General features: G+C 40.3%; 1 protein-coding gene across 1 annotated transcript in view; it reads right to left on the bottom strand.

Annotated features, from left to right (window-relative positions):
* Nucleotides 1-3,890: 3,890 nt before the first annotated feature.
* LOC124125606 (tyrosine 3-monooxygenase-like) overlaps nucleotides 3,891-25,181 on the bottom strand; it is a 53,279-nt gene continuing 31,988 nt past the window's right edge. Inside the window, exons 3-11 of the mRNA XM_046488942.2 lie at nucleotides 19,632-19,815; nucleotides 18,557-18,645; nucleotides 18,099-18,166; nucleotides 15,458-15,508; nucleotides 13,968-14,113; nucleotides 12,785-12,920; nucleotides 11,925-12,051; nucleotides 9,743-9,972; nucleotides 3,891-4,822 (exon numbers count right to left, since the gene is read on the bottom strand). Coding sequence (XP_046344898.1) covers nucleotides 4,645-4,822; nucleotides 9,743-9,972; nucleotides 11,925-12,051; nucleotides 12,785-12,920; nucleotides 13,968-14,113; nucleotides 15,458-15,508; nucleotides 18,099-18,166; nucleotides 18,557-18,645; nucleotides 19,632-19,815 — 1,209 coding nt within the window. The 3' untranslated portion in view covers nucleotides 3,891-4,644. The remainder of the gene's footprint in view (nucleotides 4,823-9,742; nucleotides 9,973-11,924; nucleotides 12,052-12,784; nucleotides 12,921-13,967; nucleotides 14,114-15,457; nucleotides 15,509-18,098; nucleotides 18,167-18,556; nucleotides 18,646-19,631; nucleotides 19,816-25,181) is intronic.

Below are 25,181 nucleotides of genomic sequence, written 5' to 3'. Positions count from 1 at the left end.
TCGCTGTGCAGAGTTGCGTCCTTTGGGTACGCCAGTAACCTAAGATTGTGGGTTAGAATCCCGGTTCGCCCCGATCATGTTTCTAGGTTTGTCAGCACTATACCCGTGCTCGTGGGTTTCACCGAAGTGGTAAACGTCTGAGACCTGCATCACTTCAGGCTTTCCTCCCACATTAAGCTGACACGCCGCGATATAACTGGAATATTGTTAAAAGCAGCGTTAAACCCAACTCACTCAATCACTCATTCACAAAGACCCGGAATATATGTCCGAAGTTTCACCGAGTAATACCCATAGATTCAGCCGTTTTGACAGCCAACAGCCAACGCAAACCGAATTACTTCCCTTTACACAATGCACTGGCATAAACATCGGTTCATTTCAGCTCGGCGATACTTACGCCAGAGATGTAAGATACCTAGATGTGTTGAAATTGTGCAGGATACATGAGAGGGCTATATGGACAATAATTACCCTCTCCTCAACCAACCAATCAGAAGCTAGTATTTATTGTAAGACGAGATGAACGTCGTTTTTCACTCTATCAACAACAAGACGAAGGATCATAATGAAGTCTGATCTTGATTCGATCCAATGACAACTGGATCCTGGCACGCCCAAGGGAGGCAACTTTGCACCTCGAATTGTGGCGTCTCATAAGACCCATCGCCATAAAACATCAGTAGTTTGTTGTCAATAAATGAAAGTGTCGCTGCTATTATCGTGTCAACAATCGTTCATTAAAAAACAACTAAGAAACAGCCAAGCTTAATATTTTTTTTAATAGTTTAGTTATAATTATAACTACAGAGTATCACATGTTAGCAACGGGTTGGATCGATCCTCGATGTCACCCCTACAACTCTCAACGTGCAATCAATATGATACAGTGGAGCGCAACTATGTCTATAAAATAATCTAATCACACAGTAGCAGTTTGGTACATAAATATTGCTTGTAACACGCGTTAATGTATCACATATGCTGGCGCTATGAAGATATGTACAATATAGCAACACGGCGGAACTCTCAGAGTACAAGACACTGACATCTATCACATGTTTATGGCACAGCTGGCTGAGAAATAGTATCTATATGGACTGCTCTACCTGCACGTGCTGACATTCATTGGTGACATATGTGTATCTTTAAATCCTTCATTCATAAGTTTTCTTTTAGAGTGAGTGAGTGAGTTGGGTTTAACGCCGCTTTTAACAGTATTCCAGTTATATCGCGGCGTGTCGAGTAATGTGGGAGGAAAGACCGAAGTGATGCATGTCTCAGACGTTTACCACTTCGGTGAAACCCACGAGCACGGGTATGGTGCTGACAAACCTAGAAACATAATCGAGGCGAACCGGGATTCGAATCAACAATCATAGGTTTCTGGCGTGCCCAAGGGACGCAACTCTGCATAGCGAATCGCGGCGCCTTAGACGACTGTGCCACCCGTGCCTCTTTTCTTTTAGAAACCGACGCAAATAACATAACATCACAGTAAACGAGTGAGTGAGTTTGATTTTACGCCGCTTTTTGCAATATTCCAGCAATATCACGGCGGTGTGCATCAGAAATGGGCTTCACACATTGTACCCTTGTCGGGAATCGAACCCGGGTCTTCGGCGTGACGAGTGAACGCTTTAACAACTGGGCTCAACTGGAATATTGCTTAAGCGGCGTAAAACCTTATTCACTCACTCTTTGCTCTGTTTAGAATTTCGTGGAAGGGAAAGATAAATTATCAATGCAAGAGAGTAGCCAGTCTAGATTATCCGTCGAAACAGATTCATGGGCACCAATAGCTGTGAAAATTATATAAATGGATTTCTGATCAGGTTGCATGATCAGAAACACATTCCGACTGTCACTTCCATGAACTGGTAAGCGACGCATTGATTGGTTGGATGAAAGGTCGTTCTGATGTGACCCGTAATGGGGTCAGATCTACGTTAAGAGATAGCGGGAACTAAGATCTGTTTTAAATGAGATTGATGGCTTGTGAACTACAATGAAAAATTTAGCATAAAATAGCCATAAATAAATGCCGGGAAGTATCAAGTAGAGCTGTACATTGTTTCGATTTCCCAACCAATAACATGGTGTGCTACAAATTATATCACACACATGGAAACATTATTCCTAAATAACTATGGGAAGTTGTAACTTCCTCTTCTGAACAAGACTCCATTATAACAGTCACGAAAATAACATGTTCATGTCATACAAGGATGTAAAAGAAAACACTCATCAAGATAGACTACGAGTAGTAGTAGACTAGTAGTATCACTTTCAGGCGCGGAGCATTCGTGAACATTCGTGTCATTCCGGGACAAACCAGAGTGGCGACTCGAAGTTCTCGAAGACTGGTTCCTACCCCTGTTGTGCGCGTTCGCCTATGCTCCTGTATCGCAGACAGGGTCGAGGCTACGGATGGGTGGGCGAGACACGGGTGGGGAACCAGAAAAGTGGTTGTCGTTGTCGATTGACTGGGTTCAGTTCCTGGGCAGAGTTAAGAGCTAAGTACTTGAACTACTTGCGACATGTTTCCAGACAGAAAGTGACTGTACCAATGTTATTTTTAATTCTTATTATCATTGTACCAATTCTTATATAACAATAATCAGTTCCCTAATCCTTAATAAGGTTTTGACATCTGACCTCAGACCAAAGAGATGGTGATTATGATTAGCTGACTTATTAAGCTAAAAAACTCTTTTGAAAACGTTAATGTGTATATCTGAGAAAGACAATTTTATCAAACGTCCTTGGGCTGGTAATGGCTCGTATCTCGTCTTTTTTTCAAGGAAGAATTGAGTTTACATGTGGAAGTTCCTTAAAGTCATCTCCTTAAGGACAAGCTATCAGCGAGCTTCAGGGGCGCGGGCGCCGAGACCTAGGCGTCGCAATTCCACGTGCAGAGTTGCGTCCCTTGGGCAAGCCAGAAACCTATGATTGTGGTTCGAATCCCGGTTCGCCCCGATTATGTTTCTAGGTTTGTCAGCGCCATGCCCGTGCTCGTGGGTTTCACCAAAGTGGTAAAAGTCTTAGACCTGAACCACTTCGGGGTTCCCCCCCACATTAAGTTGACACACGGTGAAATTACTGATATATTGTTATAAGCGGCGTTTAACCCAAGATGCATCAATATTCTATTGAAGACCCAAACAAACACAGTGAACTATTATATTCAACGATGTGCCTTTATCGGACTCCCTCGAAAAACACACGTTCCCTTTCTGTGTCTGTGTGTTCTAACCCAAACTGAAGGTACTGTTTATTTTTGAACATTTTCACAGTAATAATTGTTCAATGCTTTAAGCGTACTTATCCGAGTAGGCTTGGTGGAGTTACTTCCCTTAACTGCCTGTTTCGTAGCTGATTTCAAAAGCAACAATAAATATTCTATTTTAGATTACGTATGCGTCTTCTTTGGGTTAGGCGTCATTAGTAGATCACAGAAACAGAGTTAAATGCATGAAAAAAATGTTTATGTTGAATACATCTATTTCTGTTTTGCATTACATGCATAAATATTAAGTATAGGATTTGTAATATTAAAAAGGTATATTAGATACACAATCAAACATATACTCCATTTTGAAATAAACACGTTCCAACATTTATGGTCATTTTGAAAAAACCCAAAACTTTTCCGTTTTAACTTGGCATAGTGGAGTAACATCAAATGAAAAGCAGTATATTATATATTATACATTATATATTATATATTATACTCCCCTCAGTCTGGGTGCAAATATGTTCATGAAATCACACCACAATATATTCAGAGTTGCCCTCCCTTGCTATGCACAAAATTCCGGACAAAAAGCACCTGGCAACCGGAATACAAATGACGCGGACGAAACCGTAAAACAAACGCAAATATTACCAATTCTAAAAAACAGTTTATGTGTACATTGTAACTGTGTATTTAACCATGTTCAAGCATACACGCACTTACATTACAAACAGATACAGTCACAACATGTATGTTTAACCGATGACAGCACTGCAGTAAGACTGGCGTAATGAATATCACACGGGACAATGCACGAAGGCTCATGAACGGTTCATGAAAAGCTCATACTGTCTGGGTAGCATTCATGAACTGTCTGGGTAGCACTCATGAACATAGTTCTGACATTACTCCTTAGCTTCTCAACAATCAGGCATATGCGGAAGGAAATACATTACTGCACCCCAAGACCTCTCAGACCAACAACGCAACTATTTAAATCCTTTACACTGAAACCCTTTTAATGCGGACAGTAATGATTCCAACGAAATGGTCCGGAGGAAAACATGTTCAGATTAACGAACAATGGGTATGAGACAATATACCCCTGTGTATATAAATGTTCTTATAAAGATCGTTCGGAAATCACGGTGTCCAGACTAACAGGGTTTCACTGTACAAAAACTCACGCAGTCTAACTACGGCGGAGCGATACTTCAGTAATGTCAGATATATCTGAGGATAGGCATCTTGTCGCTACTTCTTCACGGGTTTCTAGGACATGAACTACAATATTAACCTATTCATGTTATATAACCTCTTCGTGTTATATAGGTTATAGGTTATACAACCTACGTATACATATTTGGTGTTACATGACGTTGTTTAACAACAAGCGGGACTAGGATCTACGAGTCGAGACTGAAGGCCTGTATTTTGTCAATGGCGTGTTGTAAGTTCTCCAGCTGCCCCTTGAGATTCCTGGCCACAGAGTGCAGGACCCCCTTGGTGTTGAGCAGCTGCACCGACTGAGTGTACGGGTCATACTGCACTTCGTATGGACGTTTGATCTGAGATGCAAAATTCCTGGAAATATAAAAATTGAAATAAAAATATTGCCTATCAATAGATCAATATTTATTACTCGTTAAATAACACCTACAACGTGCGGTAGTACCTGACAAATAACTAATCATATACAGTAAACTACGGTTATAACGAACTCAAAGGGACTACTAATTTTAGTTCGTTATAACCGTAATTCGTTATAAGCATATATACAGCATAACTACAGCACATAGTCGGGACTAAAAAGTTAGTTCGTTATATCCGTTAGTTCGTTATAAGCGTGTTCGTTATAACCGTAGTTTACTGTATGTACACAGCAATATAAGGAAAGGCATTTACAGTTTCAGTTTGTTTAATATGTGTATATTTAAAGAGCTGTATTTCCTTAATATTGAAGGATTGTTAAGAAACAATTGGAAAAACATGAAGGCATGGAAATCTTTATGGATGACAATTTCTGTATTCTTTGTAACGACGTGTCAGGGTTACTGGGGCTGGTCAACAAGTTCTAAGCCTAGGAAACAAAACCAACAGTTGTGAAAGCGTTTTTAATTTTATTTTTCAAAATAAACTCCGTGTTCTTCAATACGCTTCTCATATCGATAGTGAAGCTTTCAATTCCAGTCAGGAAGAAGTTTTCTGAAGCCATCCTGAAAAAACCCATTCATGGCAGCTTTGGTCATCGTTGTCGTCATAGCGCTTTACACGAAGGTGTTCTTTCAGTTTAGGGAACAGGTAGAAATTTCTTGGTGCTAGGTCTGGCGAGTATGGAGGGTGAGGAAGCTGTTTGAACCCACATTGTCGAACAGGAACCTTTGCAAGTCGGGAGGTGTGAGAAGAGGCATTGTCATGAAGTAGTAGAACTCCAGCAGTCAGCATTCCTCGCCTTTTTTCTTTGATAGAATCTCTCAGGCGATGAAGCAAATCAGCATAGTAGGCACCGGCAATCATATTTTGACTTGATAAGTAATCAACAAGGATCACAGCCTTTGCATCCCTGAATACAGTAGCCATAACTTTATTCACTGATCTTGAAGACTTGAATTTCTTTGGTGCCGGAGAAGTGAAATGGTGCCATTCCATGGATTGATGTAATTCTGTATATCTGATACGACGCTAGATAGATAGATGGATAAATACTACGTGCATAATGATTATCATTATGTTAACGCCACTTGGGATTATAAATGCTATTATTAGTATCATTATTATCAAAAATAATATTGCCATCATCATCGTTATTCTTGTTGAAGATGGTAGATCACTTCAGAGCCTCGCAGGGAAAAATGACCATTTAGTCTCACAAAACATAAATACAATCTTTTTGAAATCCAGTTTATTCATTCACTACCTTATGAAGAAAGAGAGGGCACGTGGATGCACCAGCTACAATTTCTCATTCTCAAGAATCAGGAAAATAAATTGTGGCCGTATTACAGGAGTTACAGGAGAAGTACGTCAAAATGATATAAGTAAGAGATGCGCCGTAAAATCCCTATCTTTCGCTTACAATAGTCGATTTGATTCCCACATATGCAGTATTGTCTGTAGAATTGATCAGCCAGAGAATTCGCAGTACAGGTATGTGTTTTGTTAGTCATGTCAATATTTTGATATTAACCCTTTATAGTGCTTGCCTTTTGATTCCAGCCGCGGTCTTCCCTTGTATAAACATTATTGACTTTTCATGAAAAGCACGTGCATGCAATGCTGCGGCGACAAGAGTGTCTCAGTAGTCAAGGGCGCCACATGCTTCCGTGCAGAAAGGTTCCCTTAGCAGCCAGGATCCGCTGGTCGCGTGTTCGAATCCAAGATTGGTCCTGATTTTGAACCTTGCTCTGGCATTACAATATCAATGGGGATTCCCCCGAATGGTCAATCTGCGACCTGTGTCATTTTATGCTTTGGAAGCTTACGCTGTGATTTAAGTGAATACCAGAGAAAGCCGTTTCACCTCATGCCACTAATCGGGGCGGTCGGGTAGCCTAGTGGTTAAAGCGTTCGCTCGTCACGCCAAAGACCCGGTTTCGATTCCCGACATGGGTACAATGTGTGAGGCCATTTTCTGGTGTCCCCCGCCGTGATATTGCTGGAATATTGCTAAAAGCGGCGTAAAACCATACTCACTCACTCACTCATGCCACTAATCTGACGTTTATTCATGGCAGGCTTGCAGTTATGCAGTGATTCATACTTCTTTAGAAACAGGTATTTTATACGATCCCTATGTAAAACCAAAGCCGCTTGCTGACGGTACAGATTAAAGACCACACATTTACAAGTCTCTATCATGTGATTAACGGTTGGGTTAAACACTGTCAGTAAAACAGGCTCCTTTGATTCGTAAAAGAAAAAAGAAAGTATACATTCATGTTTGCTGGAGGCTGATCCGTGAAGATCCGGGTTATAATAGGTCTTCAGCAACCCATGCTTACCGTAAAAGGCCACTATGTTTGTCGTAAGAGGCGACTAACAGGATCGGGTGGTCAGGCTCGCTGACTTGGTTGATGCATGTCATCAATCCTAATTGTGTGGATCGATGCTCATGATGGCCATCACTGGATTGTCTTGTCCAGACTCGATGATTATTAACAGACCGCCGTCATACAGCGGGAAAATTGCTAAGTTTGGCGTTAAACAACAAACAAACAAACAAAACTGGTAGCTGAATGAAACCACCAAGAAATTATTCGACGGTAATTTTATTTCATAGGGTATCACAGTTTTGGACCTTAAGTTTGATGTGTTTCGGCGACTGTTTTCAGCCTAGTAACGTCTTCATAACGTTTGAAATTAGTTGGTCAAATCTAGTAGTCAAGTGTATATATATACTTTCTTTTTCCCGGCAGTGTGAGATTTGCTTCCTAACTTAATATAGCGAAAAAAAGGAAACGTCTTTGTTTTCTTCATTTGTTTTATTTCGCATAACCTTTACTTGATCTTCAACAGTACCTTCGATTAAATTAATACCCCTTTTTCCTCCACAAGACAGGGTGCTCTGTGATGCATGCGATTCAAATATAAATATTTAATCAATACAAATCCACAGAGATATTCATTTCGTGACAAAAAAATGACGCGTAGCAAACAAACATAAACTTTTCATCGCTGACGATCAATTAATTCAGGAAGTGTTCTTTTCTAAAATAATGAATCATCTTTTTTTGTGACATTTTCGATTCATGGTGATGTTGGGAATACTTTAGAATATATTGATTTCCCTTACCACATAACGAGTTGAGGCCTTTCTAAACAAAAGCGACCGAATGAAAATCGGACGTAAATTTGAACAAAACTTGAGAAATATTTGCGGCAAAAGTGTTCTATTTAGCTGCAGTTAGGATGATTTGATCACAGTGACCCCTGTAGGTTAAACTTTATGTTCAGTTGATCATCAGAATAAACATACACTTTGTTTGAAATTTGCGAATAACGATTCCCCTGTAGCGTCGCGGTTAAGCTAAAAACACCTGGGAGGAGCTAGCACTCGCTCAATAAAGCATTGTGACATATGGAAAGAGGTGTCGCTCGGTGGCATCCGATCGATTAGGAGTTGTCATAAGGGAGCCTGTTTTATTTTTCAAACCAACCCTCTTGTATCGAGTCAACAGAACTCGAATACAGTCAGACCTTACGTTACATTGTAGAGGCGTGTATCTTAAGTCGACGGTGGAGTATTTGTACTAGGAAATATTGAATATTGAACAGCGCTTTTATCGCCGTCTAATTTGGGATTTATGGCTTTCCGGAAACATGTATTTTCAATCAAGGCTGTTTTATGAACTGTGGACAACTGATTGTTACATGCCTTGCGACGCAATTTATAAAGCTTCTCTGCGTTGCTACAGTATACATCATAGACAATATCTTTATTTTTTTCTTAACGTTTCCTAGTTCGTAAGGATGGATACGATGTCATTAATAAGTGCAAATGTCAGAATGCATTTCTGCGTTCGGGGCATTGCAATTAACGTAAAATAAAAGCAAATAATTATAAACGCATCACAGTATGAAATACACGGTAAAACATTAGGCATTGATGTCCTTGATTGCCTAAAATGAGCCATTCAATCGATCGTAATTGGTTCATGATTCGAAGTCGGTTGAGTGACGAAGGCGCGGTAACGGCCTTTTATAAATGCGTCCTTTTTCTAATTTCACCTCCAGTATCGATCTTTCATCTAAATGGCATTGTTTTTGCATTGCGCAGGTAGGATATTGTTAAGTGAACTATTTTAGTATAGAAATTGCATAAAATAGACGTGTTTCAAACAGCAATTGATTTGGAAGAACGAGAAAAATATAGATTATTTGAAGCAGGGTATACACCATTCGTTCTGCTAGTTGCTACAGAGCTTGGGTAGGCGGGGTCCGAGTATCCTGGCACAGGCCTAAAGTGAGTGAGTGAGTGAGTATGGTTTTACGCCGCTTTATCACGACAGGGGACACCAGAAATGGGCTTCACACATTGTACCTATGTTGGGAATCGAGCCTGGGCCTTCGGCGTGACAAGCGAACGCTTTAACCACTAGGCTACCCGACCGCCCCCTGCCCGAAGTAGTCTCCAGTTAGCGGAATAAGCCGAGTGGAGCCGAGTGTCTCACCAATAGGTAGCAATATTTCACAAACGTGACAAATGCAAAACCTTTCATGATGAAAGTAATTTTCAGTTTGTTATCGGTGTCACGTAAATTTCAGGACAATTGATGCCCTCAAGTTCATATCAATCACACCCACAACAAGTGAAGCTAAAAATCTTCATCCAGCGATTTGCAAACATTCTTTACATTGGAAGCTTATGTATTAATAATTTTGGAATCGAATTTGAGTCGGTAAAGAAACAACACTTTTCATTATTTCTCATCGGAAGAACAAACTAATAATCAGCCGGTGTTGGAAACACTACAAATGGAAATGATGCTCTAAAATTCCACCGACCTCATTTTGTCCATCATGTCTTCGAACGACTCCACCACGACGTACAACGGTTGGAGGTCCTCGTCGTCGTACTTGAACACAGCCGTCTTGAAGGGGTCGAAGGGTCGGTGTTCCGGGACGTCACTGAGGGCGTGTTTAAGTTCCCCATACGCCGACAGCACCGCGGCGCCACATGCTCGGATCTGACCCTGTTGTTTGCACAGCCCGAACTCCACAGTGAACCAATATACCTGGAATAGTTGGAATAGTGAAACAGTTTGCCTGGAATAGTTGGAAGAGTGAACCAGTTTGCCTGGAATAGTTGGAATAGTGAACCAATATACCTGGAATAGTTGGAACAGTGAACCAGTTTGCCTGGAATAGTTGGGACATTGACCCAATATGCCTGATAAAGTAAGAAAAGTGAACCAATATGTGTCTTGAATAGTTAGAACACTGAACCAAAATTGCCTGGAATAGTTTAACCCTTACCCCCATTATCTCGAATAGTTACACACTTAACCAATATACCTGGAACAGTTGGAATAGTGAACCAATTTATCAGGAATAGTTCGCATATTGACCTATACGCCTGGAATAGTTAGATTATTAAACAATAGATAGTTAAAGCAGTCAACTGAAAAAGCTGGAATAGTTAAAACAGTCAACCGAAAAAGCTGGAATAGTTAAAGCAGTGAACCGAAAAAGCTGGAATAGTTAAAGCAGTGAACCAAAAAAGCTGAAATATTTAAAGCAGTGAACCGAAAAAGCTGGAATAGTTAAAGCAGTGAACCGAAAAAGCTGAAATAGTTAAAGCAGTGAACCGAAAAAGCTGGAAAAGTTAAAGCAGTGAACCGAAAAAGCTGGAATAGTTAAAGCAGTAGCCGAAAAAGCTGGAATAGTTAAAGCTGTCAACCAAAAAAGCTGAAATATTTAAAGCAGTGAACCGAAAAAGCTGGAATAGTTAAAGCAGTCAACCGAAAAAGCTGGAATAGTTAAAGCAGTGAACCGAAAAAGCTGGAATAGTTAAAGCAGTGAACCGAAAAAGCTGGAATAGTTAAAGCAGTGAACCGAAAAAGCTGGAATAGTTAAAGCAGTGAACCGAAAAAGCTGAAATATTTATAGCAGTGAACCGAAAAAGCTGGAATAATTAAAGCAGTGAACCGAAGAAGCTGGAAAAGTTAAAGCAGTGAACCAAAAAAGCTGAAATATTTAAAGCAGTGAACCGAAAAAGCTGGAATAGTTAAAGCAGTGAACCGAAAAAGCTGAAATAGTTAAAGCAGTGAACCGAAAAAGCTGGAAAAGTTAAAGCAGTGAACCGAAAAAGCTGGAATAGTTAAAGCAGTAGCCGAAAAAGCTGGAATAGTTAAAGCAGTCAACCAAAAAAGCTGAAATATTTAAAGCAGTCAACCGAAAAAGCTGGAATAGTTAAATCAGTCAACCGAAAAAGCTGGAATAGTTAAAGCAGTGAACCGAAAAAGCTGGAATAGTTAAAGCAGAGAACCGAAAAAGCTGGAATAGTTAAAGCAGTGAACCGAAAAAGCTGGAATAGTTAAAGCAGTGAACCGAAAAAGCTGGAAAAGTTAAAGCAGTGAACCGAAAAAACTGGAATAGTTAAAGCAGTCAACCGAAAAAGCTGGAAAAGTTAAAGCAGTCAACCGAAAAAGGTGGAATAGTTAAAGCAGTGAACCGAAAAAGCTGAAATATTTAAAGCAGTCAACCGAAAAAGCTGGAATAGTTAAAGCAGTGAACCGAAAAAGCTGGAATAGTTAAAGCAGTGAACAGACATAGCTGAAATATTTAAACCAGTGAACAGACATAGCTGAAATAGTTAAACCAGTGAACAGACATAGCTGAAATAGTTAAACCAGTGAACAGACATAGCTGAAATAGTTAAATCAGTCAACCGAAAAAGCTGAAATAGTTAAATCAGTCAACCGAAAAAGCTGGAATAGTTAAAACAGTGAAATGATATACCTGGATAAAAAGAACTGGTGATGGGGAAACGCCGTGTAGTAGACACGTGGTTAATGTAATGGATCGAAATATTCCGAAAACCCAGATTCGATTCCCTTCACAGGGACCATTTGTGTTCTATTCCTGATTAGTCCCCAAACCCTACCCCGCAGGGTTGTGAGTAGAATATCAGAGAAAGACGTTAAATCCTACTCATTCACCGTCAAGCATTGTACCACACACTTACTGTTGCAAACTTTTCAATATCCTCGTCAGCCGCTCCAAGAGACAATAGCCCAAGTTCCTGAGAGAACTGGGCGAACAGAGGGTCCGCTAGCAGGGGGGCGTGGCCCAGGAGTTCGTGAATACAGTCACTGTAAGGAGAATGTTCAACATGAGTGCGTGAGGTAAACAGTATTTCAGGCATATCACGGTGTGTCAGCTCAGTGTGGAAGAAAGCCCCACACTAATACAGGTCCTTCCACTTTGGTGAAGCCAGTGAGTGCTTTCGAGGTTGGTGTATCTCTGTAACTCACGTTCTGTGGCCTGTTCTTGTTTGGAGAGATTGTTTCATTCTGTATAACTCATGGTTCTATGAAATGTTCTGGTTTGGAGGTTGGTGTATCTACTGTAAAACTGGTTTGGAGGTTGTGTTTTATACTGTATAAGTCATGGTTCTGGGAACTGCTCTGGTTTGGAGGGTGTTTTTTATACTGTATAACTCACGGTTCTGGGGACTGCTCTGGTTTGGAGGGTGTGTTTTATACTGTATAACTCACGGTTCTGGGGACTGCTCTGGTTTGGAGGGTGCGTTTTATACTGTATAACTCACGGTTCTTGGGACTGCTCTGGTTTGGAGGGTGTGTTTTACACTGTATAACTAAACTCATGGTTCTGGGGACTGCTCTGGTTTGGAGGGTGTGTTTTATACTCTATAACTCACGGTTCTGGGAACTGCTCTGGTTTGGAGGGTGTGTTTTACACTGTATAACTAAACTCATGGTTCTGGGGACTCCTCTGGTTTGGAGGGTGTGTTTTATACTCTATAACTCACGGTTCTGGGGACTGCTCTGGTTTGGAGGGTATGTTTTATACTCTATAACTCACGGTTCTGGGGACTGCTCTGGTTTGGAGGGATGTCGGATGTACTGCGTACACTGGAATACTCTGAAGGCCAAGGACGATAGGAAGTCACGTGCAGACAACAGCCCGGCGACTGGGCGCAGCTGGAAACCAGTCTTACCTGGAAATGACAAATACCACTTGTCAGTTGCGTGACAGATACACATAATCTAAATTTGTTAAAATATAGTTGACATTAAAAGAACTAACAAAAACGCCTGGTTCATTATGTTATGGTGGATATGAATTATATGTATTAAATAGGAAGTATTTTCTTTAACGAAGACACGTGTTTGGTAAGTGAATGCCTTTTGGGGGGCTTTAGCGCCGCTCTGATCACTATTTCAGTCACGGTGTGTTTGTGTTTAGACAGACAGACAATTCGGTACTTCAGGCCACCGGCCCATAATACAATGGAAATATACTGTATATATATTTGCATGCTGAGTAGATTTAATAATGATTCACCGTTCGACACTGTGTTTCAGTTCGATGTTCATGACTTGGGAGAGAAATTTACCTAAGCCCTTTATAATTTGTTGGTTTTCAGCTGACATAAGTCTTATAAAATTCTCAATAGAGGGAGGGGTAACGAGACGCTTGGGAAAAGAGTTCGTTCTTGCTCTAGAATACTGGTCACAAATCATAAGAACATGGAATTCATCTTCAACATGGTTATGTCCCTTTGAAAAACAGAAAGTGCAGACACGTTCATTATATGGGATGTTGTTGTGACGCCCCAGTTCAACAACAAGTCTGAAATTATTACACCGGAACATGGCTATAAGTCTACGTTGGTAAGAAGACATATTACAAGTAATATATGATTCCACATTTAGTTATGACTTGAACTGTGTAGTAGTAATTGCATTTCGTTGATGATGTCAGGCAAAAGTGCCAATTTTGAGTGAGGCAGTCGTAACACTGTTTGTGTTTAATGGTTGTTTAACACCGCACTCAGCATCATTCCACCTTTATGCCGGCGGTCTATAAATAATCGAGTCTGGATCAGACGATGCAGTGATTGACATCATCAGCATTGAACTAAACGATTACTAAGGGAGGTAACCGTGAACAGCAAATTCCGGGGAATAAGGCTTTTGTCACCCAAAACCCTTTACCGCTTAGGTTACCAATACACAAATTGATACTCGACATAAATGCTTACGTTTCAGGAAGTTGGAAACATCCTCAAGTTGCGGTATTGTTTCAGGTCCGTAGCCACATTCCTCTTCCAGCACTTTAAAAATGGCGTTGTGCTGCTTGCACGCATGCGTGGGATACAGCTCCTTCAGCGTCCGGTACACGTGAGCCCTGATATAATAAGACAGAGAGTCAGCGAGGGAGATCGCTTTGAACCTTATTTCTTTATTTCAGGTCGTGAAAATGTGAGAGGAAGGCCTACGTGGCAAGTAATACAATAAAACAAGTAAGGTTAATAAAACAGCTATTTCTTTTTATTCAAACCCATACTGGAGAGTGAGATATGAAGTATGAGACACATGTTTCGTCTCTTGTTTATTTTATTTTGCTTACAATAGATTAATACAGACGTTGTAAAATAGTAAAACACATTTAAAGTTTATATAGACGCCTTAATATCTTATCATTAAACTTAAGGAACATATTCCAAAATTGACGTATGATGGTTTGATATTTAAACCCGTATTCAAGTTGATTGTGTTACTATTGAGGAAAACGAGCTCAAGATGAAATGAAGTAAGAGTGAAAAGACATGATCGATATGGATTTCAAATTCATTTCATCTTGTTTGAAATTGTTCCAAAACGAAGTTTTGGTACAGATACTAAACTGAAGGGCAAAAGAAAGTATACACTTGAAGACCAAAAACAGGACAAACGTTATCAAAACGTTACTAGGCTGAATACACGCTCCTAAAAACTGAAAGTCCAAAACAATTATAATAACAAATACATTACAATCGAATAACCATTTCTTGTTTGTTTCATTTGTAAGCGCCATCACATATTGGTGTATGTGTTCTTTTCCCCTACAGTTTGGTTCGTTTATCAAGGATAAACGAATTGTTAACAAACGTCGAGTTGAAAGAATAACAAAAGAAATTTAAATCATGCCAATCCTGTTTCAGAAAGGCATAATCTGTACCTAAACGTTTCTCTGAAAGCTTAAAAGGTATTAAGTCAATATGCTGTCTTAATAAATTAGATACACCTAACCTCAAAGTACGATTAAATCATAATAATAAGTTTCACCCCATTTATTATCCAACATATATAAGTTGTGTTTAACAATTGTGTAACAATTTTGCCTAGTAATAGATACACAGACACATCCCCGAATAGAATCTGACACAAACGTGTCCCCATGTGACAGGTCTTCTTCATTACAAAATCACTGGGTCCATCCAAAGACTAGATGGTGCCATGATGACTCCGCCAAAGGGTCAATATGTCCGGAAACAGACTGTTGACCAGCTCTTAACGCCTGTCTGAGGATCATGTGTGTCCAGCTTAAAGACCTCTTCTGGCGATGCTGGCTGGAGGAATACAGTTGGGGTTGGACATGCCGTGTCACGTCTCGGCCGGACTAGGTAATCGCCAGATAGGAAGTACTTCCCGCATCATCGTGTTGTGTCTAGAAGCAAGGGCGATGCAAACAGATAGAGAAATGTCTTACCATGTAGCGACCTCGTCGTCGGTGTATGTGACTCTGGGTATCGCCTGTGAGCTGGAGGGAGAGAGGAAGCGTTAGTCATCATACGTTGGTGATGATTGTGTTTTCATGTAATGTTGGCTGGGGAATATTAGCTGTGGAATGTATTGCTCTGATCTTACCATCTGAATTGATCGTTAATAGACATAGCTACGAATCATACATTAACGTTTTCATACAGCCAGAAGTTTATTAACATTTCTAACTTAGCCAAAATGAACAAAATGCCTTGAAGTTAAGTTCTTAAACGACATATGTTGGTGTAAATGGTGTATAATTTTTACGATATTCACTCCTAAGCGTAAGAATGAGGCTTCTGAAACCCATGCACAGTAGCATTAGCATTAGCAGCAGCAGCAGCAGCTGTAGTAGTAGCAGTAGTAGTAGTAGTAGTAGTAGAAATAGTGGTAGTAGCAGTAGCAGTAATAATTGTGGTAGTGGTGGTAGAAGTAGTAGTAGTAGCAGCAATAGTAATAGTATCAGTAGCAGTAGAAGTAGCAGCAGCGGCAGGAGCAGCAGTAGTAGTAGTAGTAGTAGTAGGCAGCTTAGGTTGTATTCTCCCCAGGGAGCTTAGAATGATTCTTGAGGGCACACTGATGCAGTGACCGGGTAAATAATATCGCTTTGAGCATGCCTCTGAGAGGTGTGGAAATATGCGCAATATGTATGACCTATTATTATTACTAGACGGGAGGCCGCTGACATATTTAATTAATTTATCGGATTAAAGGCGGGGAATTTTCAATGCCGCCATGTTAATAACTGTAACTACACTCTTCAAAAAAAGAGACTCATAGGTGTTTTGAGAATTCCAATTCGATTTTTTTCCCGGCAATCGTCATAAAGTCAATTCTTAAGTTTGATTCCCGTTAATCATGTCATGTTTGTTGTGTATTGCGCGCAAACACATCTCAAAATGTTTTTTGGTAAACGTTTATCAGCAAAAAATCAAAGGATGCACGGAAATTGCTTTCAGAAAAAGTTTGCAGCACAATGCACGTGCAAAGTGTTGGAAACAAGAATAAAGACACTGACTATAAAAGACCGTACAAAATTCATCAGTTCATTACCAATTTTCTGACGTGAACGGAGATGGAAAATGCCAAGATTAACTGCAGCTAAAGTTTGGAAGCAGGGGAGTCAAAGTCTGCCGTTGCAAGACACTTCAACGTTCACCAAAGCACCATATCTCGACTATGGGATCGATATACCCGCACTAATTCGACTCAAGATCATCCCAGAAGTGGAAGACCAAGAGTGACCATCCCTGCTCAGGATCGGTACATCCAGTTGCATCACCTTCGGAATCGATTTGCTACAGCAACGGACACTGCAGGACTAGTGTCTGGTATGCGAAGAATTTCCGACCAAACCATCAGAAATCGTCTGAGGGAAGTGGGAATTCGAGCGAGACGACCAAAAGTTGGTCCTGTCTTGCGACGTCTACACCGTCAACGACGTGTCGTGGTGGTGCAAGAGAGTACATGCATGGGATCTCAGGAACTGGCGACGCGTTTGGTTCAGCGATGAGTCACGTTTTCTTCTTCAACGACGGGATGGAAGACAACGTGTATACCGACGTCGACATGAACGTTTTGCACCGAACTCCGTTCGACAGGTGGACCGATTTGGTGGAGGGCGTGTCATGGTGTGGGGAGCCATATCCTACACGGGTAGATTACAGTTAGTGGTTGCTGAGGGCAATCTAACAGCAAACCGATACATAGACCAAATTCTGCGTCCTCATCTCCCCCCAACTTTGGGCCGCCAGAGGGAGCTGTTCCAACATGACAACGCTCGGCCCCACTCAACCCGATTGAACATTTGTGGGACGAACTTGATCTACGCGTCCGTCAACGCCACCAGCGTCCCCACACACTAGCACAACTCGCCAACGCCTTACAGGAGGAATGGCGAAGAATTCCCCACGAAAAAATCCGACGACTCGTGCAATCTGTGCCAAGGAGGTGTCGAGCAGTGGCGGCTGCAAGAGGTGGTGTGACCAGGTACTGACCATGACGCCCCTTTGTGGCTACACATGTGCAATGACTGAACTGAATTAATGCTGACAATGACGACAATGCTTTTTCGACCAATGTGTCTAATTTCATTTGATTGTGTTCACGCATATTCTGTGTAGATACTTTTACATCCGCTTAATAAATATCCTTATTTCTTAACTATGCGTTTCTTTTTTTGAAGAGTGTATTACGTATGCTTTAATGTAGCTTCTCTTCGGCCTATTTAGGCTCGGCGTGATTGTGTAGTCATGTGTACTTTTAACTGAAACAGTCCATGCCCCTGCGTTATTATTTAGTCATGTGTAGTTTCAACTGTAACAGTCCATGGTCACTGAGAACAGCTTATGCACACTTGCGCCCCTCATGGTTTACTCTCCCTGCTGTGTTTTATTGTACGATAAACATCTCCCTCTTCTTAAATAAGGTTTCAACTTTTATGTATTTTTTTGTATTTTTTGACAGAAATAGGTGAACGAGTCAGTCAGGTGCGCGTAAAGGTAAGCCAGTTTGGTGATTGTGGATGTGCGTGTGAACAAATTGACAAGTTCCCAATGAAATCACATTCAACCAACAACTATCCTTACTGTCGATAAGTAAAAGCAATGTCTGCAATCTCCTTCCGCCTTTTCCTGTACTCAAGGTCTGTGTACCCCTGGAAGTAAGAATGGTCGAGTGAGTGAGTGAGTGAGATGAAACGCCGCTTTTTACATCATCACAATATATGATGTCAGTCATGTAGGCTTGACACTTTAGTAAAACCATCAAGCATAGATATACATGACGCTAACAAACCAAGGTTGGTAATTAGGACGAATCTGAATTAGGACCACGATCAGCGGATCCTGTAGGTAGAAGTACCGGTAATAAACCACTGGGCCAGTGATGTCACCCTTGTAATACTACTCATTACAATACTGACTTTGATTTTTATTTGAATTACTGCTTTACCGCACATACAAGTCCAACGTTATAACCATTAGTGAACTAAAAGCAACGCGTTATCTATACACGTGACCGGATGTGACCTTCCACCTGACCTTACCGGATGATGATGGTCAAGTTCCGGTTCAAACTTGGTGACGATATGGGTACACTGATCCAGCTCTGATATGTGCCTCGGGAACCACAGCTCTGAAAGTAAACCGATGCGTTCTCATAGTTCCGATCATCGGACGATTAACCATATTTGTAATTAACGAGATTGAGACACACCGTGACAGGTAACGCTACACCTTGAATAAACTAATGAGGTAGATACATTACGTGATTATATGGGACATTGGATGCCATCACATTTAGCGATATGACATAACAAATAATTCATTTGGTAACAAAGCACTGAGTAAACATATCATTTCTAAAAGCACTTTACAGGAAAGCGGTTTCCCCGCGGTTGTCTAATTACGAATCTGTCAAACAATATATTTACAGTCATACAATATATTCAAATTGTGTTTGTATTGACAGTGCCTTTGTATCAGGAGGATAACTGGATCATCAATATGTGAGGTATTGATAATAGCGGCAAAAGCATACACGTTAAGTGAGTTAAATTCGAGTTGAATTTCAGTTCTATCAGGGCGTGTCAGCTTTCGTATATGAGAAAGGTGTGACGCAGGGCGACGATGTTCTTCACTAAATGCACTGTCACTAGTATAGTGTTGTCTACGATTACTGGTATAGTGTTCTAAATTCTCCCATCCTACCAAGTCAGTTTTTGAAAGGCGGTGTTGTAAAAGTTTGAAATTGTTACCTAAATTCTCTTGTTTTAAACCGTTCGTGAGGGGCGGTCGGATAGCCTAGTGGTTAAAGCGTTCGCTCGTCACGCCGAAGACCCGGGTTCGATTCCCGACATGGGTACAATGTATGAAGCCGATTTCTGGTGTCCCCTGCCGTGATATTGCTGGAATATTGCTACAAGCGGCGTAAAACCATACTCACTCACTCACTAAATCGTTCGTGTGTATGTATTATAATTAAGGTGGTGAGTTTCAATTTAGTGCCGACACAAAAGAGTTAACTGCGTAAAATCAGTCGATGATCTTATATTAAATTTATAATTGACGTGGAAGTATGTTCCGGGAAAAATAGTTTATCGTTCATCATAATGGACTCACCTTTACTCTCAGTCTCGGCCTCGCCCAGGACTTCTGTGTCCAGCACAAATGGACTCTGCTTCATCAAGTCGCACGCGCTTGACACGCCCTCAAGGGAACCTGCGCACTGGAGGAATATCTCGAACTGCGCACCTTTCTTCCGGGCCTTTCGGGATTCGATATGTTGAATGACAATCTTGGCTGTCTGAAACAGCGAAATAACAGTTTTCCAAATTCCCTGTATTATCCTTGTCTAAGAAAACATGGATCGAAGTTAGTGAGTGAGTGAGTTGGGTTTAACGCCGCTTAGAACAGTAGTCTGGTTATATCACGGCGTGTCAGCTTGATGTGGGAGGAAAGCCCGAAGTGATGCAGGTCTTAGACGTTTACCACTTTTGTGAAACCCACGAGCACGGGTATGGTGCTGACAAACCTAGAAACAGAAAAGGGTCGAACCGGGATTCGACCCCACAATCATAGGTTTCTTGCGTGCCCAACTCTGTACATCAGTGGCGCCTCAGACGACTGGGTACTCATGCCCCTCTAATTTAGAGTATTTATTGCGACTTGAAGTGTGATACATTGTACTTTTAAGCATTTTGAACACTTTTACTGCAAATCTGTTTTTCCTAAGTTACAGATTTCTTGGTGAAAAAGTCCTAGTTGGCCGGTTAAATTTTCTTAAGCTAGATATAAACCACTACATCTATGGTGGCTAAACATTAAACCAAAGATTGGGTATTCGATGGTGATGTATTTGATACGGGTATCCTAGTTGTGTTTTGGATCTGAAACTTGCAGTGTTTCGGCTACTGTTTTCAGCCTAGTATTGTTTTGATTTTTTTGGTAATATGTTGGTCTAATTCAATTTTTTAGTGTTTGCTTTCCTATTGACCTTTTCGAACCCGTGAATGGTTATGACAAACAAAGATTATTTTCAGGGCGAATTTGCGATTCGAACCCTCTATCATACGATCCTGTCATGCTAAAGGGACGCAACTGTCCCCGAAAATATAAGCCGTTTTCCGTTTATAGTAATTGTCACGCTTTCACTACAAATCTACCGTAACGTTCCCATTGTGATTGGAATTTGGGAATATTATGCATACATAAACACCTTCCATGGAGAAACATTCGAATACGAAATGCCCTCTCCACAGAAAGACACTGCATGGTCATAGAGACGACGTAACTGTCATAATGGATCAGTGGGTAGTTTGGATATTTAAATGATATATTAAAAAATACTTAAATACAAATCAATTGCAAGAAAAGATTTGTGCTTTAGCTGAATAACAGCCTACTTTAACAGAATATCCAGAAACCACTCCTTTTTGGTGTTGTATTCACAATGCGGCCACGTCGGATTAAGCAATCAGAGACCGTAATGGCTTAAGACTGCGTATCGTCTTCTCACAAATACTCCACGCAATCATAAAGAACTTAAAACGCATCAGTGGAACTTGTCAACGACCCTGTGTTGTTACATAAAACATCGCTGCTTTGTTGCCCTCTAAAAGCTCGAAACTAAGTACACAGATACTCGCAAGCAATTGACAATTTACAACCATGATGGTATTTAACGACAATGGATGACCAAACAGTACCATGCTTGCCGTATGATGGGATCCACATCGTGTCGTGACAGAGTCAAATCAATGATCAACTAGCTGACATTAGGGGTCCTCCATGCCCTTTATAAGTTCCCATGGTCATAAAACTCCATTAGGTGACATCGATTCCTTCATTGGGCCATTTGGCGGAGGATTGTGGACAAGCGTATCGGCGAGTAACGAGGCGAGGTAACCCGAAGTTAAGACCAGGATCATATTGGCAGTTAGAGGGTTAATTATTACACACCGACACAGACTGGAAAATTGGTGTAATCACCGCAAGTCGTAAACCATGAATAAACGAAAGACAGGAATTGCTTTTATATTCAAATAAAATTTTGTCTAAGAGTGTGGTTGAGTGTTGGTTAACGCCTTAGTCGGCAATGTTCTTCATGAATTCTCATCTTCCGCCGGCCCGTGAAGATCCGGGGTAGAATTGGTCTTCAGCAACCCATGCTTGCCGTATAAGGCGACTGTGCTTTTCGTAAGAGGCGACTTACGGGATCGGGTGGTCAGGCTCGCTGACGTGGTTGATGCATGTCATCGATCCTATTTGAGTGGATCGATGCTCATGATATCAATTACTTGATTGTCTGGTCCGATTATTTACAGACCGCTGTCACATAGCTGGAAGCACTTCTCCAACAACGACTTCTTTACATCCCAAAGAATTATTATATCTGGCCAAATATGTGTAAACTGCGTAAAACGTTATCACCTGAAAATATATCCAATTTCAAACATCAGTCCAGATTCATTGTACATTTGAACACATTATTACGTTAAAGTGTCTAAGTTTTTTATTGAGATTTGTTACCATTATCATCTGCTTTGTATATTGTAATATATATGTATATATACACACACATATATATATATATATATATATATATATATATATATATATATATATATATATATATATATATATATGTAGAGAAATAAACTGAACTGGATTGAACTGGAATATTGCTGAGTTCGACGTGTAACAACAAACAAACAAATCATTTATGATTGAAATCCCTACCATGCGCTGAATGGGGATATACTTATAAATGTCAAATTGAAGTACGTCAAAACAGCATGTTGGTATTTCTCGTATTGGATGTTTGCGATTACAGATAAACTGTCAGGCAAAGGAAAGTGTACACCCATGTTTGATGGTGGCTAAAAATATAACAAACAATATATGGTTATTCGATGGTGATGTATTTGATTCGGGTATCATAGGTACGTTTTGGACTTAAAGTTTGTTTCGGCTAATGTATATTTAGCCTAAGTAAGGCTTGATAACGGGGTAAGAACCTACACCGTTACGTCGCTTTTAATTGTTATAAAGAAGTTGTTCATCCATAAATTCTTATCCTTACTTAGTACTCCAACTTCTAAATGCCTATCAAAGAAGTCATATTTAGCCTGTTAACGTTTTGAAAGTTGACATAAGTTAAAGCAACGTTAACGTGAAAATGTTTATTTATTTTTCCATATTTTGCAGGTTTACACAATATTAAAAAAATTCAGTTTTATTAAGTCAGCATCATGGTATTGTACGATGTAAGTATGGATGTTCTTGCTTCGAAAGTAATCACCTTTAAACAAATAACAGGACTCCTTACATGTTACGGAGGATAGGGATTGTATCCACTGACTTGCAACGCATATGTAACAACAACGAGTGACCACAGAATGACCAGGGTCAGAATGAAGGAGGATTCCACCAAACTACAATCAGGGCTGCATGTCAGAAACGATTATTCTAAAGAAGAGATGTCACTAAAATAATAAAGACCTTTACTTCATTATTTAAACAACACGACGATGACACAATCATGGCACTATTCGCAGAACCCGTGAGCCTTTCCTGATTTAACAGGTAGCCCTGCTTGAAGTTCACTACACGGAAGTATAAGGTTACTCTCCGGGGAGAACCATTCCACGGCATTCAGACTCCAGGAAGTTGTTCTCTTGCAAGTAAGTGAATGATGACGACATTTGTCAAGTACCTAAATTGCTAAATGTAATCTCATGTAGTCGGTGCTCAGAATAAGTAGTGCCAGAGCTTGTGGATTAAAATGCCATTGAAGGTTGCACTGTAGGTGGCCGCGACTTAGTGGCCAACAGTGCACGTGTCCAGAAGTTGGGCTGTGTTATTCCTCATCTGTTTCATATTTAGATTTATGCATAAAGATTCAGAGTGACAAAACACTCTCCAGAAGACTGTATGACAAGTGGGATGACTTCAACTTTTCAGTAGTCCACTTTCCCTTCATACTGAGCAATATACCAGCAGCTCCAGCCTTAGGTGTTTACATTCCACTTTTAATTTAACTTTAAACATTTAACTTTTGAGATGCAATCGAACATGCTATTTCTACAACGATTTCAAAGAGCGTCATACGACTCTTGCTTACAAGTGGTTCGATCAAGGTTACAACATTCAAAGCCTCAGTATAACTTTCAGAAAGGTTTATGGTAGACATGTGGAGGACATTTCTAAATTTGACCCAAATTTTGTCCGATGCAATTCCCTATTTGACTTGTACCATTTGTTTCTGTGGGTTTTTTTTAAGGTGAACAATTGCATGTGTTTGTGACGATTGTCAACAAAAGGGCAAGATACTCTCACCTTTTCGCGAACACCTAGTTTCATTACTATATGATAGTGATTCATAAACAGATGCTCTTGATATAGTCGGAGTCGTAAAATTGACTTTTTGGCAGAGATTCCCATTGGATATGGAAAGGGTTTTGTCTCTTTATTTAAAGACGACCCAACAAGTGTGGACTTCATTTCGGCTTAACAAGGTTCCCAAAGACAATTAGGAAAATTCAGTGTTTTCTTTTACATTTTTATGTGGCTTTCTGCCCATTTAAATATAGAGAGCAATAGTGTTACCCCAAACTTCCTTGTCTCGATGTTTCGTTTAAGACGGTTTTACTTTATGGTCAGAGCAGAAGCGTTTCGGCTTTTCGAGATATTACTCTCTGTTGAAAATCCCAAGACTTAAGAAATACATCACAATATACATTTGTAAAAGTCTGAGGGTACGGCCGCGATGGAAGCTGCAACAAACACCTGGACAAAAAAAAGTATAGACAGTGTACTTGAAAATTGGATTTGATCAAACAATTGCAAACGTTATCAAAAGGTTACAAGGCTTAAAAACACTGCAAACTTAGGATCCATTACATAACTCGTTTCAAATACATCACCATCAATTACTCAAGTAACCATTTCATATTTGTTTCATTTTAAGAATCCATCAAACGTGGGTGCATACTTTCAATTGTCCGTCTGGTTAGATGAGAATGTTTAAACCTGAGGTTTATCTATCTCCGCCACAAAATGAACACAGGGACCTGACACATGTATTACATCTTTTGGGTACTTTGGGGGCTGTTGAGAGCATCCCAGAATGTATGTAGTTATATAGATAACATGACAATAGCATAAAACCACTTGTAATTCATTTTATTTGCAGTTTCCAATCCGGCCACATCAAATACATCGCCTACATTCGTGCTATTAATCTATTAATGGCTGTTTCAGAAACTAAGTGCATGTTTTTTTTCATCGTGCGAGCTTAAAAGGAAAATGTGAATACAAGTTGATTAATGTAATGTGACAGAGGAAATACTACACGAAACAAGCACGCGATCCATATATACATGTATGTTGGGTTTCTCGAAGCAAATATAACAGTCACTTGCTTTGAGGTCAATATAATTATGTTCTATCCTAAACTAACAATCTGCCCCACTATTTATCTGGGCTATGTTAATCACTGAGCCGGGAAAACAAATAATTGGTGTTCACTAGCTCAGCCTCACTGGCAAATACTTGCATGCGTGTACGATAGATGCAGGATGTTGCCATAGATGGACACACAGATCACATATCACCATTTGGAATCCATTACCCATCTGGCTTAATGTTAGGCAATGTTTCTCAATGTAA

Source organism: Haliotis rufescens, unplaced genomic scaffold, assembly GCF_023055435.1.
Source record: "Haliotis rufescens isolate VD_foot unplaced genomic scaffold, xgHalRufe1.0.p SCAF_5, whole genome shotgun sequence".
NCBI classification, from domain to species: domain Eukaryota; kingdom Metazoa; phylum Mollusca; class Gastropoda; order Lepetellida; family Haliotidae; genus Haliotis; species Haliotis rufescens.
Note: the sequence above shows the minus strand (reverse complement) of the source record. Positions and strands in the feature narration are given on the sequence as shown.